We start from the raw sequence: 15052 nt of genomic DNA, 5'->3' as shown, positions 1-15052 counted from the left end.
TATATATATATATATATAAGGCCTATTTCAGGAGTTTATGAAAATAACAATTTTTTGAGAGCAGAGGATTTTTGTATTCCACTTAACATGATGTATGGCACCTGAAAGATATTTTGTTTTGATCATTGATGGATATTTTTTTGGTGTTGCAAATTTTATAAATGTCAAGCACAATTACCTGAATACTTACAGTCCAAGAAGATATATTTTTGGTTTTGCAGTTACCTAGACGAGCGGTTCTCAAATGATATTTCGCTGAACACTTAGGTTACATTGAAAGGTTATAGGGGTTCCGAAAGTTAGGATAACATTATCAGTTGCGAAACCCTGCAATAAAATTTATATCCAATTAATTTTCCATTAGTTATTTAATATTGATCTGATTACTATTCTTAATGTTTAGTTTCGTCCTTTATTTTATCGCATTTCAGCTGATTCATTTTCAGTTTATGCATGCGACTCATCAAAATATTAGAATAATCAATTTTCTTATCCGATAAAACGAGAACACAATGCATATATATATATATACAAGCGATATATTTTTTTAGGAATGTATTTTCAATAAAATTGCGACACAAGCTTGACATTTGCTCATTTTTTAAAAAAAAAGATAATTTAAAAATATTATTATTAAATCTCAAAATGTTAGAATATTTAAATTAATTGGTCCAAATTATTGGAATATAATACGATAATATTTGCTTTTGTTTTACGAGTAATAATAAGTTTTTTAGATTTATTGTTGACGATTATTTTAAATATACTTTTTTGCCTACATTATGTTTGAATTCGTTTTACAAAGGGACGTGTACGCGATATTCTAGAATCAATAAAGCTACGAGTTAATAACTTACATCGAGATGCTAAAAATCAACAATACTTAGCCAACTATTTGAGTTGTCTAAGTCTTTGAGTTGTGTAAGTTTGATCAAGCGTTAGCAGAATCTTGTAACACTATTGGAAGTTTAGAAATAATCGTTGCAATGTTAGTCGAAAACCGAAAACTTCAGCCAGAGAGGACAGAAAATACGCATAGTTACAAAAAAAAAAAAAATCTTTTCTGGAGTGTATGATATTTGCATCGGAAATGGAAAGAAAGAATTAATATTTATAAACCGACAACATTAAGACGACTTCATAAATTTAAGTTTTAATCTCGTGTTTCAAAAACAAAACTACTTACGACTGTAAATCAAAAACTTGCAAGAATGAGGTGGTGCTAATCAAAAATGTTATGGGACTTGGAGGATTAGAAAAATATATTATTTAATGACGAAAGTATATTTGTATCGTATTGCAATCAAAGCGTTCGAGTTTGAAGGATAAAACAAATAGAGTGCTTATTACGTTCTGTAGTATTTGCAGCTAGTGTAAGGTATGGAGTTGTGCAAATGGACCTGGAAAGATCCCCAAAGAAAAAGTTAATTAAATAATTCATCAAAATATTCTCGAGCACTATATGATTTTATCATCTTAAGATTAAGAGGAGGATTTAATTTTTCAGCAAGATTTAGCTTCCCCTCATACATCAAAACCTACTAAAATCTGACTGAAGCAGTGCTACCGTGGTCAGCTAATTCACCCAATTTTTTTTTGTCGTATGCGTGTTTAGGCAGTGGGGGTGCGATTGATCCTGTTTTTAAGTGGCGCCATCTATGGCCAGGAATTTGACTTCTGCCACGCCATTCACACAACCACAACCCGTTTATAGGGCGGGTCACATTCACACACAAAGGAGAAAGGACATAGAACACACACAGAGAGAAAGAAACATCCATGCCTTGCCCGGGATTAATTCACCAAATCTTAATGCAATTGAAAATTTATGGGATATAGTAAAGAAAAAACTACAAGGAGTTGCTCCTACAAGCGAAACTGAGCTGGTGCCGAGCATTAAATCTACTTGGGCTAATGTAAACAAAAAGTACTAGGACGAAAACTTGTTCCATGCAAGATCATTTACATTCAGTGATGCTACATGCGATGCTACAAAATATTAGTAACTTTCTTTCTCCGTTAATTAAATTGTAGTGATTAAAATGAAATATTCTAATATTTTTCACCACATAAAATTTTATTCTATTGGGAGTACAAATTAGTTCGGTCCATTTTTTTTGTGGTCAAAAATGCATTTATTTCAGAACAAAATGAATGCACAGATTAATCAAAGTATTGTCTATCGCTGGCTACTACTTTTTCCCACCTGTCAGGCAATTTTCGAATTCCATCTCGAAAAAATGTCTCGTCTTTTGAGGCGATCCAAGTTAGGAGCCAATTTTCGATTTCTGTTAAAGTAGTGAACTGGTGACCTGCCAAATCATGCTGCATCCGTCGGAACAACCAGTAATCAGAAGGAGCAAAGTCCAATGAATACAGCGGGTGTGGTAAAATATCCCACTTGAGCGTTTCCAAGTAGTTTTTTACGACTTTTGAGACATCAGTCCGACCGTTATTATGCAGAAGAATAACTTTGTCATGTCTTTGCTTGTATTCCGCCCTTTTTTCTCGTAATGCACGGCTCAAATGAATAAATTGTAGCCTATACCAATCGCCCGTAATGGAATCACCAGTTTGTAGCAGCTCATAGTATACAAAACTATTCACCATTTATCATTCACCATTTTCCATTCTTTATTCACCATTAACCATTCTTGAAACGTCGAAACCATTCTACATGATTTATCAGTTGGAGCATTGTCAACATAAACTTCTACAAGCATCGATGCGCTTCAGCTGCACCTTTCTTCCAATTAAAGCAGAAACATAAAACCTCCCGCAAATGGTGCCTCATTACCGCAAAATTTGACATATTCAGCAAAGTAAAAAACAAGGTTTTTGTTTAAAACTCAAAGCGATATAAACTGAATATTATTGACAGATGTTTAACCTCTCTGAAACCACTGAAACCAGCTGTCACTATATAACATTCATAACAGCAGAGCCATTTTTTAAAAACGGACCGAACTAATTTGTACACCCAATAATATTTTGATTTCTTTCAAAAATTGTATAATTGTATAAATTATTTGTTAATTAATTTGCTAAAATTGTATAGCTAATTTGTTTTACTTTGATTTTTTTAATGTCTAAGCAATACAGTGAAATATGTAGATTTAACTCGTTAAATTTGTAACTAAGCAAAAATAAATTAAGCAAAGTTAGAGATTTTTAGTGTCGAAATTTTCAATTATTCAAATAGTTTAAATCAGAGCTCAATTTTCTTGCAAAATTGGTGGCCTAATGTATAATTTTTTTTTGTTTGCTTTAAATCACTTATTACATAACGTGCAGAAGTCCTAAAAATGAAATTTCAAAATCAGGAAAGTCATTTTATATGTTCGAACTTAGCACGTAGATCTTCATAGGCCGTAATGCAATTCTACTATTCATTTCTCTCATTCTAAATAAAATTTTATAATATTTTGATGCTTGGATATGGGTACTCTTTTGTTACGATATGAGCAAATAAACGAAAGAATTTTTTTCTTTCGGTGGTTCAAGTACTCTTATATTAGGGTTTCAAGGCGTGTTTGTTATGATTTCTTAACCTTTCTATCGTTCGCTTATTTAGTTTTGAATAATCTAAGAACTCGAAGTCTGTTCATTTCAAAATTCTTGCGGTTGAAATTTTAAAAGTAAAGTAAGTAAAAGAGTGCCAAAGAAATATCCTCTACAAATAATAACAGCCTCGACATCCTCTACTAATAAAAACAACAAGTCGCTATCTATTTGATAATATTTTCTATTTTTAGATGGACCTTATTTGAACACCTGTGCAATTCCTTCTGAAGTCATGACTAAATTAAATATACTTAACACGATTTGTGTATTTTCTACATTACTTTATCCATGGATGGATTAACCGCTTTTTGGTGTTATCTACGGTCTAGTAAAAGATAAACTGCAATTCGTTCATAAGAGATTTTGTTCCATGATCAGTGCTAGATAATGCTGTACAATTTTTTGTCAGTGGGTCAGGTATTTTGAGGTACCCAAGTCTGTGCTCGCACAATTAGATCGCACAATAATTTTTCCGTCTAAAACTTTGTTTCGTGACCTTCCGTCCTCGTTATTTACCTGCGGTATTTTGCCTGATTTAGATTTTCCTTAATATTTTAGTAAATTATAATATTTTGTAATTACAAATTATTTTTTTAAGAAACGCTAATTTTACTAAGCACCTAGAGCACCTTAATAATTTTAGATCAAGTGATGGCATTTTGCAATGCTAAGATTAATAGTGACTAAATAAACATACTTTTTTTTTCTTTTTACGAATTTCTATTTCAGAAGCTTGGAAGGTTATCTAGAAAATATGATAGCACTAATTTAAACGGGAGAGTGGTCAGAGGTTAGAGCGGTCAGTGTGGTTCATAATTTGCCATATCTCTCTTTCTTTCTGTCTGTCTGTTTAAGAAAATTAAAGCGTTTTTAAGAAATTATATATATATATATAAAATATTTAATGTTAAAATATGTTACATGTTTATCTGTTACAAATAATTTCTGAAAAATTATTGCTGAATTTACCCTGACTCCTTGGAAGATTGAAAAATATTGATAATAATAAATCATTTCTGGAATTAACAATTTAGCAAGATCCTAGATTAGCGAAATGTAGGAAAATAGTGATAAAACAGTGAGCTCGTGATTAACTCACTGTTTTTAAAAAGAATGGAAGTTTTTTTTTTTTACTATATCGTGGTATGCCTAACTCACTATTTTGAAAGAGGAACAAAAAAAAGGTTAGTTTTACCAAACTATGGTACGATTAACTCAATATTTTGATGAAAAGAAGAGAAAAAGATTTCGGAAAGGTAGTAGTATCGAAAGTGAGCATCAAAGTCTTTTTTCATTTAACTAAAAAATCGCATCTTAAAAATATTAATGCCAAATGTTCGTCTTTTTTGAAGTATTTTTAAAGGAAATGGCCAAATAAGAAACCCAGGGGCATTCGGCGATTTCAAATTATCAATTCCGAAAAATCATTTCTAAAATTTACCATTAAGTGCACTTAAACTCATATGAAGATTTTTCTTCCTATCTGTACTTTTTTAATGTGATTGTTTCCTTTTAATATAATGGCCACAAAATTTAAAACTACAAGTACTCTCCGTTTTCAGTAATTCTTTTAAATTTTATATTCAAAAATAGGTTTGACTATTAGGTTTTAATTCACTTTTTAGATGCTTAAGAAGCCTTGCAGTATAGTTTCTTAAAAATCCATTAATTAAACAACCTCCAGACTATTTCCAATTGTTATATTTCTCTAGATTTCGAATAGCTCCAGGGACGCCAACTTTCTACGCTTTTTAGGAAAATTTATTCTAGGGGTAGTTAAGTTTCAGCAATAATGCTCTGAACTTTCGTACTAGATATAAATGATTTAGAAGTCTTTTAAAAATGCACTTTGTTTCAGACCTCACAAGATGAGGCTTATAAAACTTTGTCAAAATTGCTTGAGATTCTGAATAANAATAATACTTAATTGGAGATATATATATTTTGATTTCTGACCCTCAAAATAAGAGCGCGTATCCGCACACCGAAAAGAACTAAAGGGGTTATTTTAAGATTGATCTTTGGCATAATAATATGTAGTCAAAAATCTCGCCAATATTATCATTGAGAGCCGCGATGGCTCAGGGAATAGAGCGTTCGCCTTCCAATGAGGTGAACCGGGGCTCGATCCCGGCGATGACTGGCCGATACGAACTCCGCATCCGGCTTGCACCGAAAACAGCGCTGACGTGAAGTATCCTCAGTGGCAGACGGATCATGGGTTAGAGTCCCCTTGCCGTTAGGCTAACCGTGGGAGGTTCTCGTGGTCTTCCTCATTATGTAACGCAAATGCGGGTCAGTTCCATCAAAAAGTCCTCCATGAAGGCAAATTTCTCCCAATACCTGATCCAGGAGCTCCCTTGTCTTCTGGATTGGGTTCAAAATTACAAGGCTACGGAGTTGAACATTTGTAGGCAGCATTGGTCGAACCCTAAAATAAGAAAGGGAATTGAGGAAATAGTAAGAAATTTGTTTAGTAACAAGGCCCCTCCCTGAATCCTGATGGTCTCTTGCTGCCTATTGTTAGGAAAGATATACTTTAAATCTCTTATTGATTTGCCTGTTATGGTTTGATTTTTACTTGAATTTTTTCCTAAACTGTTTTTTTGCGTTTTAATTTCATGTCTTTTGTCAATCTCTGCCCTTATGTGATTCCTCATTGATTTTTTAATCACTTGTGTTCCTAGAGTAGATGTCTTTTTTTTGTTGTTTTGTTTTTGTTGTTTTGTTTTAAAGAGAAATTCCTGGAATTTGATACCTTAAGTATTGTTGTGCCAGCTGAAATATTTTATTCTGAGTTACAAACATCTTATATTTAACCATGTGAAATTCTTTCCTTTTATTAACTTTGCACCCCTACTGAAGATGCGACATCAATATCTCTTCTGATTGATACTGTTTATTTTCTTTGTTATGTTTGTTTGTATTTAGTTTATTTCTAAGTAACGCTGTTTTCTGGATTTCATATTTAATATTCTACCTATTTGTTAAAACGCTAATTTGAAAATTTTGAATATGTTTGCTTATGTGATTGAACTGTTGCGCGCACTTCGAACTTTCGGACTGTTTCCGGATGCCCCCTTAGGGGGGCGGGGCGGGGTTAAGCTAGTTATTAGTAGTCGTATACACAAAAATTGGGTCGGCTGTTCAACGACGGTTATAATATAAAATAAAATATTATTATTTGGAGGCCGGGATAGCCTGGTTGGTAGAGCGCTGGGCACATGTCCGAGAGTTTGTGAGTTCGATCCCCGCCGGTCCAAGACTCCCAGTGTAGCAAATGGTGACTGATGCACGGTAAATATGTCGAGTCGCAAAGTCATCCATGTTCCCGTAACAAATCAATATCTCTGGGGGTACTGATCCAGGAGTTTCCTTGTCTTCTGGTTTGGTTCAAAATTACAAGACTAAGGTCGGCTGTTCAACGACGGTTATAATATAAAATAAAATATTATTATTTGGAGGCCGAGATAGCCTGGTTGGTAGAGCGCTGGGAACATGTCCAAGAGTTCGTGAGTTCGTTCCCTTCCGGCCCAAGACTCCCAGTGTAGCAAATCGTGACTGATGCACGTTAAATATGTCGAGTCGCAAAGTCATCCATGTTCCCGTAACAACGTCTCTGGGGGTACTGATCCAGGAGTTTCTTTGTCTTCTGGTTTGGTTCAAAATTACAAGACTACGGAGTTGAATATTAGTAGTCGTAAACCCCAAAATTGGGTCAGCTATTCAACGACGGATATAAAATGAAATAAAATATTATTATTGAAAAAATCATTCTTTCCATCTTTCGTAAGAATTAGGTGCGCATGCTCCATAAATCGAAACTGAAAAGAACTAGATCACTAGATCGATGAGAACTAGATCGCTCTTATAGTGACTAATATCGATGTCTGTATGAACTTGTTTAAGAAAAGTAGCATGTAAGTTACAAGCAACGCATTTCCTTTCCCATTATTATGTGTCTTGATATATCGCGCACAATTAATTTATCAATCCATTATTGTCAATTGTCGTTTTATTCTCGTCGCACGATTTCCTAGTAGAGACATTTTATTTTATGCTCTTAAAGAGGGGCTTGGATAGCCTGGTCGGTTGGGCGCTGGGCCCATGTCCGAGAGTTCGTAGGCTCGAACCCCACCGGCCGAAGTTTCCCCGTGTAGTAAATGGTGACTGATGCACGTTAAATCTGTCGAGTCGCAAAGTCTTCCACGTTCCCATAACAAATCAATACCTCTGGGGGGTACTGGATTGGAGATGGATCGTTCTCTGATTCAGATCAAAATTACGATCTGTGAATGAATGAATGGATGTATGAATGGGTCCGCCCTATAAACGGGGGCGACGAATGGGTGTGGCAGAAGTCGAATCCTTGGCCATAGATGGCGCCACTGGAAAACAAGAACAATCGCACCCCTTTGTTTTAACAGGCATACGAGAGAGAAAGGTGGGTTTTAATTTTTGAATTATTAAAATAAAGAGAATTTGGACATTTCCTACTGGAGCTCCTACCGATAGATCATCATTCCCATAAGAAAGGGGAATCAGAAGAATTTTGTGAAACTACCCTGATGGCAAANTTTTTTAAAAAAAAAAAAAAAAGAAACAAAAAAAACTTAGCGATTTTTGGCATATTGAACGTGCCATTGCACGTAAATATATATGAAGAACGAAGGGCATTATAAGGATAAGCCAAAGTTTCATTTTTTTTTTTTCAAAAATGTTTTTTTTTTTTATTTTCTAAGGAAAATTACGTTTTCTATTTAGACTGTGTTTCTGAGTATTTTGCTGTTTTCTAGTTATAAATTTAAAAATTTGTAATAATACTTAATTGGAGACAATAATGCAGCAGTTTGATGAAAAAATTTTACCTTTGATTAAAAAAAATGTGGCTTATCACTATATTGCATCAAGCCCTCTATTTTTAAACTTTTATAGTGTGTTTCTTAAATTTATGAACACATTTGTTGTTGAAAAATATTGTATGACGAAGATAAGTTGCTAATTTTAAGTAACTATTTTGTATATTTTTGTAGGAGATATTTCCTGCTGAAACATTACGAAAAGCTGCTGCCTTAGGCTTCGGTGCTATATACACCTCTGAAAAATATGGCGGGTCTGGTATGACACGATTAGATGCATCAATAATTTTTGAAGCATTGTCCCATGGTTGTGTTAGTACAACAGCCTACTTAACTATTCACAAGTGAGCGTCATTTAAGTTTTGCTCTTTTTTTAAATTAAGAAGAGAACTAACTTTCAAACTATTTTGTAATCAAAATAATACAGCTTGAAATTTATTGTTAATGAACAAAAAAAGCTAACTATGTGTATAAATACACAAGTGGACGACCTTTGTGCTAAAATACAAACCAAGGCAAACAACGTTAAAGGGCACAAAAATATTTATAAAATACAGACAGCTGTTTCGGATGCTCAAAGGGCAACCTTCATCAGTGCAACAGAGGTTGCCCTTTGAGCACTGATGCTTTGAGAGGTTGCCCTCTGTTGCACTGATGAAGGTTGCCCTTTGAGCATCCGAAACAGCTGTCTGTATTTTATAAATATTTTTGTGCTCTTTAACGTTGTTTGCCTTAGTTTGTAACTGTGTGTATGCTATACTATGTCTTGCATGTTTGTTAAGAGAACATTCATTACTATTTAGTCCTCCCAGGTAGTTTATCTTAAAAATATATTTAGAATATAATAAGTAGATTCAAGGCGTAATACCATGACCCCGGGTATTTTAGTGAACATTACTACTTTGTTTAGCTTGCTTTTCTCTCATTCCTTTTTTTCATATATATCTTAACCCTAACTAAACATACCCTACCAACCTTAAGGTCTGTTTACACGGTCTAAGTTCTTGAATCCGAGAAATTGAAGGAATTTCTCTCTCCAAGAAATTGGATGATTCGAATTTCTTGGAGATAATTGATTATAAAATCATACTTACATGACTTTAAAGTTACTGAATAAATTCAAATAAAATCATAACGCAAATGGACCATAACATATTAATTTATTTGGACTAAAATATATGAAAACAAACGACAAAATGACATCTGATGCCCGTTTGTTGACGTCACAAAACTTAAGAAGCTGATTGGTTAAGGGAGGAAAAACTTGGCTGGAAAGTAGAACATGCTCTACTATCGTCCAAGGACTTGGATGATAGTTTACACAATCCAAGCTCAAAACAAGGTTCCATCAATTTCAATCAATCTTCGTCCAAGAACTTGGATCGTCTAAACAGACTTTTAGGCTCTGAATAAACATATCTTATATCCCACGGAAATCTGACCATCAAAATGTAGGAGATAGCTGAAATCTGTAAATATAATCTACATCAATGGTCGAAAAACTCAATCATCTGAACCATTTATTAAAGGTTCAAGGATTGAAATCTTTTTTAAGTGTCTCATTCTTAAATTTAAGTGATATCTGTAGGTATTTGTTATCCAATTGATTAGGGTACTTTTGATGAAGGGATTTAATTTTTGACTATGTCAACCTTCATCTGAGGGGATTTAATTATAGACTATGTCAACCTTCATCTATCAAAGGGTACCTCAAGATAGAATCAAGTTAACATGTCTTAGATACTAATGAATTGGTATTCAATATTTAAAGTGGTAGTTACGCCACATTACTCCCCTTCTAGAATTTTATCTTTGATGGAATTCGATAAACAAATACCACTAGTTGATTCATGCTGTTTATTTATTTATATAAATTTTTGCTAATTATATCTTTTTTTCATAGCATTTCGCTCATTAATTTTTTTTTGTTTTTATAGCATTTCTCTAAGTTATTTATTTTTCTTTCATTTTTTGTTTATAGCACATTTCGCTCATTCCCCCCCCCTTCATATTTGGTTATATCATTTTGCTCGTTATTTTTTTCTTCTTCAATAACTGTTTATTTACCGGGAGAATTTATTTACTTCACTGGTTTTTTTTAATTCTTTCTTTGAACAGTATTTTTAAGAAAATCAACTGTTTAATGTGGATCATCCATCAATATTGGCAAGTTCTTATCACGTCCGGAGGTCACCAATGAGGGGATTTAATTATAGACTAAGACAACCCTCATCTATCAAAAGGTACCTCGTGATAGAATCAAGTTAACATGTCTTATATACAAGTGAATTGGTATTTTATTATTTATAGTGGTAATACCACTAGTTGATTTACCACCTTGATCAAAAAGTTCCCGGAATTTATTCAGAAAATTAAAAATGCAAGTTTATTCATCTAAATCTATATTGTCCCCTTTAAAGTAATCCATCCCCATCGACTGCAACACACTTACATATGCCAGCTCTTGATTCAATCCTCGAAACATTTTTTATATTCGGTTTTCGGTATGTCCATCAGTGCTTCCTGCGATTTTTATTTTGATGTACGCCATTACCATTTGATGAACGCCATTCACTTGCCTGATGTCTGGATTGCGTGTCGTACTCATAAATAAACCCACGTCTCGTCTCCAGTAATGATCCTTTTGATGAATGTGGGATTGGATTCAGCCTCGCAAATCATGTCTTTTTCGACGTCAACACGGTCTCTTTTTTTGCATGAAATTGAGATCTTTTGGCACCAACTTTGCTGCTACACGACGGAAACCCAAATCATTAACCAAAATGTCTTGGACAGATCCATAGGCAATGTTCAAGCCGTCTGCTATCTCTCTGATGGTTAATTTGCGGTTATTGACCAACATTTCTTTTACTTCATCAATGTTTTCGTCGGGTTTCGATGTTGATGCTCTGCCACTGCGTTCATCATCCGTGATTGACGCACGACCACTTTTGAACCCTCGTGCCACTGGTAAACGACCATTTTCTTTAGAGAATCGTTGCCGAAACACTTTTCCAACGTTCGCGCAGCATTAAATCCGTTTTTTACGCAAAATTTAATACAAGTTCGTTGTTGCAAATTTAAATCCATTTTTAAAATTGTAAAAAATCACCAACACAAGCAGAGATAGATGTACTCTTGGCTACGTAACTTTTGCAAATGTCAAGCTATGGCGCTAAGATTTAGAGGGAATATCAACAACAGATGTACCAACTTAACAAAAAAAACAAAAAAAANAAAAAAAAAAAAAAAAAAAAAAAAGAAAAGAAAAAAAAACGGAACTCAAATCGGAACGATGGTAGCTCCTACCGGGGGTTATTCCGGGAACTTTTTGATCAAGGTGGTATGCTGTTTTTACTTTTTTTTTTACCATTATTTATATCATGTTTGCTCATTATATTTTTTCTTCATTTTTGTTTATTTATATCATTTCGCTCATTTTTTTTCTTCATTTTTGTTTATTGAACGGGAGACATTTTCATACCTGCCAACTTTTATTCTTTTCGAGGTTGATTTTCTCCAGTGGTAGTAAAATGGTATGTAAGTTACAATTTTAGGCAGAAACATAAATTGTATTTTGAGAGGGCTTCTGCGAACTACCACAGCAGTTTTCCATATTAATATATATATACTTAATTTTTTTAAGGAATAGTGGTGATCAAAGAATTTATAAATTAGGTTTATAAATGCGAGGAATATATGGAAAGCATATATTTTACTACCGCTTTAAATATAAAAACAAAATTTTACGCCAAATGCGTAAAAGGTGGCAGGTATTCATTTTATTTACTTCACCGAATTTTTTTCCTTTTTTTTTCTGAGCTCTATATTTTAAGCATATCAACTGTTTAATGTGGACCATCCATCGATGTTGGCGAGTTCAAATCACGTCCGCAGGTTACCATTGAAGGGATTTAATTTTTGACAGTGTCAACCTTCATCTATCAAAAGGTACCTCAAGATTAAATCTAGTTAACATGTCTTATATACTAGTGAATTGCTATTTTAATATTATAGTGCTAGTTATACTCAGGGCTAAAGAGGATAGAGAATCTATTCTCTTTAGCCCTGAGTTACACCACACTCTTATGTTGGATTTTCCGAAGAACATTCTCAATTGAATATCTCATTTCAGTGCATTCACTGAGGCCTTTTATCCACAATTGTCTTGTGTTCTCGCTTTGTGTATTTTTTTTCATTAATCACTCCCTAAAACTAACTTAATGCTTTAATATTTAAGGCTTAGTTAAACTGTATAGGTTTGTTGAGTAAAAGATGATATTTACATTTAATAGCGATACTATTTATTGTTAAAATAAAATCGCAAAAGTTCCAAAAACTTAAATTTTGAAAATGACGAACAAGCCCTTATGGCCTTGCATCTTCGCCTTGGAAAGTTGGTGTATGTTGTTGCTTTTAATTAAAAACTTGATTCCAAGCTCTCATCAATTAGAAATAAATAAATTCTCCTCTCTCTATTTACTCTTGATACGGTTCATGCTTGAAAATGATTGTTTGCATGAATATCTAAACCCGAATAAGGAAAGATCGGCAATTGATAGTTTTTTCAGATGATTATATGCGCTGAAAATCTGCATTTTTTCCTTCCGTTTTTTTTTTAAAGCAGCCCACTTATGCTTTGAAATAAGTTCCCATTTGTTTTCTCAATTCTTTCTATATCAGTGCTAAGACGCTCTAACTAAATTCTTCTGTGAGGGGGGGGGGAGATGTGTTTATCCAGTGATAATGCGTCATGTCTGTCTCTTTTAATAGTTTGTTGTAGATACTAATAGTAATAAACCTATTTTTTTTATTGGCTTCTTGTTTTTGAAAATCTGCTCAAACTAAATTCTTCTGGGAGGGGGGGGGGGGGNGTTTATAGAGAGATCATGCGTCATGTCTGTCTCTTCTAATAGTTTGTTGTAGATACTAATAGTAATAAACCTATTTTTTTTATTGCCTTCTGGTTTTTGACTTTCAAAATAAGAATCATAGCAGTAATTTGAAAAATTTATGTAGTTCTTTAATATTATTTTTATATTTCTTGTTTTTCGTTTCTTTAGAATTAGTTATATAGATCAATTTTTTATGTTTGCGCTTAGTTATAATTTTTTTTATTAATTTATAATTTACTGTGAAATGATTTCACTGATTATTTTTTATTTAATTTAAGTGTAATAAAAATGCTCTTTAAATTATTAGGAATGAAGCATTTTGATTCACTTATTTTCTTAAGTCTTTTTTTTGTTTTTTTGTTCATCTTTCTTATTGTTCTGGTAATCGAATATTACAAGTGTTTGTTAAAAATTTAGTATGTGAACAGCTCTAATTCTTGAAAATGAGTGTTTAACCAAATTGTTTTAATTTACTTGGATACTTAGTATCAAAATATTTTATCATATTCGTTTTGTTTGATATTCAAATTTCAAAATGTTATTTAGTTTAAAAAACAAATAACTTAAACTGTTCATTAAAAACATTGATTTGTCACTGGATGATTTTAAAGTTATTTAAAATGATTTTATACGTAATGCAAGGAATAATGGATAAATTCTTGAAGATTATGATTTTCATTCTAACATGATACCTTACTACTTCATTTACCCCTTGGCAGAATCACGTCGCAGTACGTTACTCAGTACTTGAAGAAAGATTTTCATTTGGAAAGTAAAAAATTTTGGTTTTCTTTTCAGCATAATTTTTCTTTCGAAAGCCCTTCAGAATTTTATTCCAAAGATATCTTTCTTGCTCATCCGAGGGGAGAGAAGTGTTCGTGATTTTTCTATTCTCCTTTGAAAATAAAAAATGACTCCTTTCAGCTTGAATTTTAAATTGATTTATATATGTGGCAGGTATGCATTTTATTTACTTCACCGAATTTTTTTCCTTTTTTTTTCTGAGCTCTATATTTTAAGCATATCAACTGTTTAATGTGGACCATCCATCGATGTTGGCGAGTTCAAATCACGTCCGCAGGTTACCATTGAAGGGATTTAATTTTTGACAGTGTCAACCTTCATCTATCAAAAGGTACCTCAAGATTAAATCTAGTTAACATGTCTTATATACTAGTGAATTGCTATTTTAATATTATAGTGCTAGTTATACTCAGGGCTAAAGAGGATAGAGAATCTATTCTCTTTAGCCCTGAGTTACACCACACTCTTATGTTGGATTTTCCGAAGAACATTCTCAATTGAATATCTCATTTCAGTGCATTCACTGAGGCCTTTTATCCACAATTGTCTTGTGTTCTCGCTTTGTGTATTTTTTTTCATTAATCACTCCCTAAAACTAACTTAATGCTTTAATATTTAAGGCTTAGTTAAACTGTATAGGTTTGTTGAGTAAAAGATGATATTTACATTTAATAGCGATACTATTTATTGTTAAAATAAAATCGCAAAAGTTCCAAAAACTTAAATTTTGAAAATGACGAACAAGCCCTTATGGCCTTGCATCTTCGCCTTGGAAAGTTGGTGTATGTTGTTGCTTTTAATTAAAAACTTGATTCCAAGCTCTCATCAATTAGAAATAAATAAATTCTCCTCTCTCTATTTACTCTTGATACGGTTCATGCTTGAAAATGATTGTTTGCATGAATATCTAAACCCGAATAAGGAAAGATC

The 15052-nt window shown here is 33.0% G+C and overlaps 1 protein-coding gene across 2 annotated transcripts in view; it reads left to right on the top strand.

Annotated features, from left to right (window-relative positions):
• LOC107449514 (isobutyryl-CoA dehydrogenase, mitochondrial) overlaps window positions 1-15052 on the top strand; it is a 47330-nt gene that overhangs the window by 15014 nt on the left and 17264 nt on the right. For both annotated transcript variants that reach the window (XM_016065056.3, XM_043054892.2), the window contains exon 3: window positions 8598-8767. In XM_016065056.3, the coding sequence (XP_015920542.1) occupies window positions 8598-8767 (170 nt within the window). The remainder of the gene's footprint in view (window positions 1-8597; window positions 8768-15052) is intronic.

This window comes from Parasteatoda tepidariorum, chromosome X2, assembly GCF_043381705.1.
Source record: "Parasteatoda tepidariorum isolate YZ-2023 chromosome X2, CAS_Ptep_4.0, whole genome shotgun sequence".
NCBI classification, from domain to species: domain Eukaryota; kingdom Metazoa; phylum Arthropoda; class Arachnida; order Araneae; family Theridiidae; genus Parasteatoda; species Parasteatoda tepidariorum.
The sequence above is the reverse complement of the archived record's forward strand: the minus strand, read 5'-3'. Positions and strand labels throughout refer to the sequence as shown.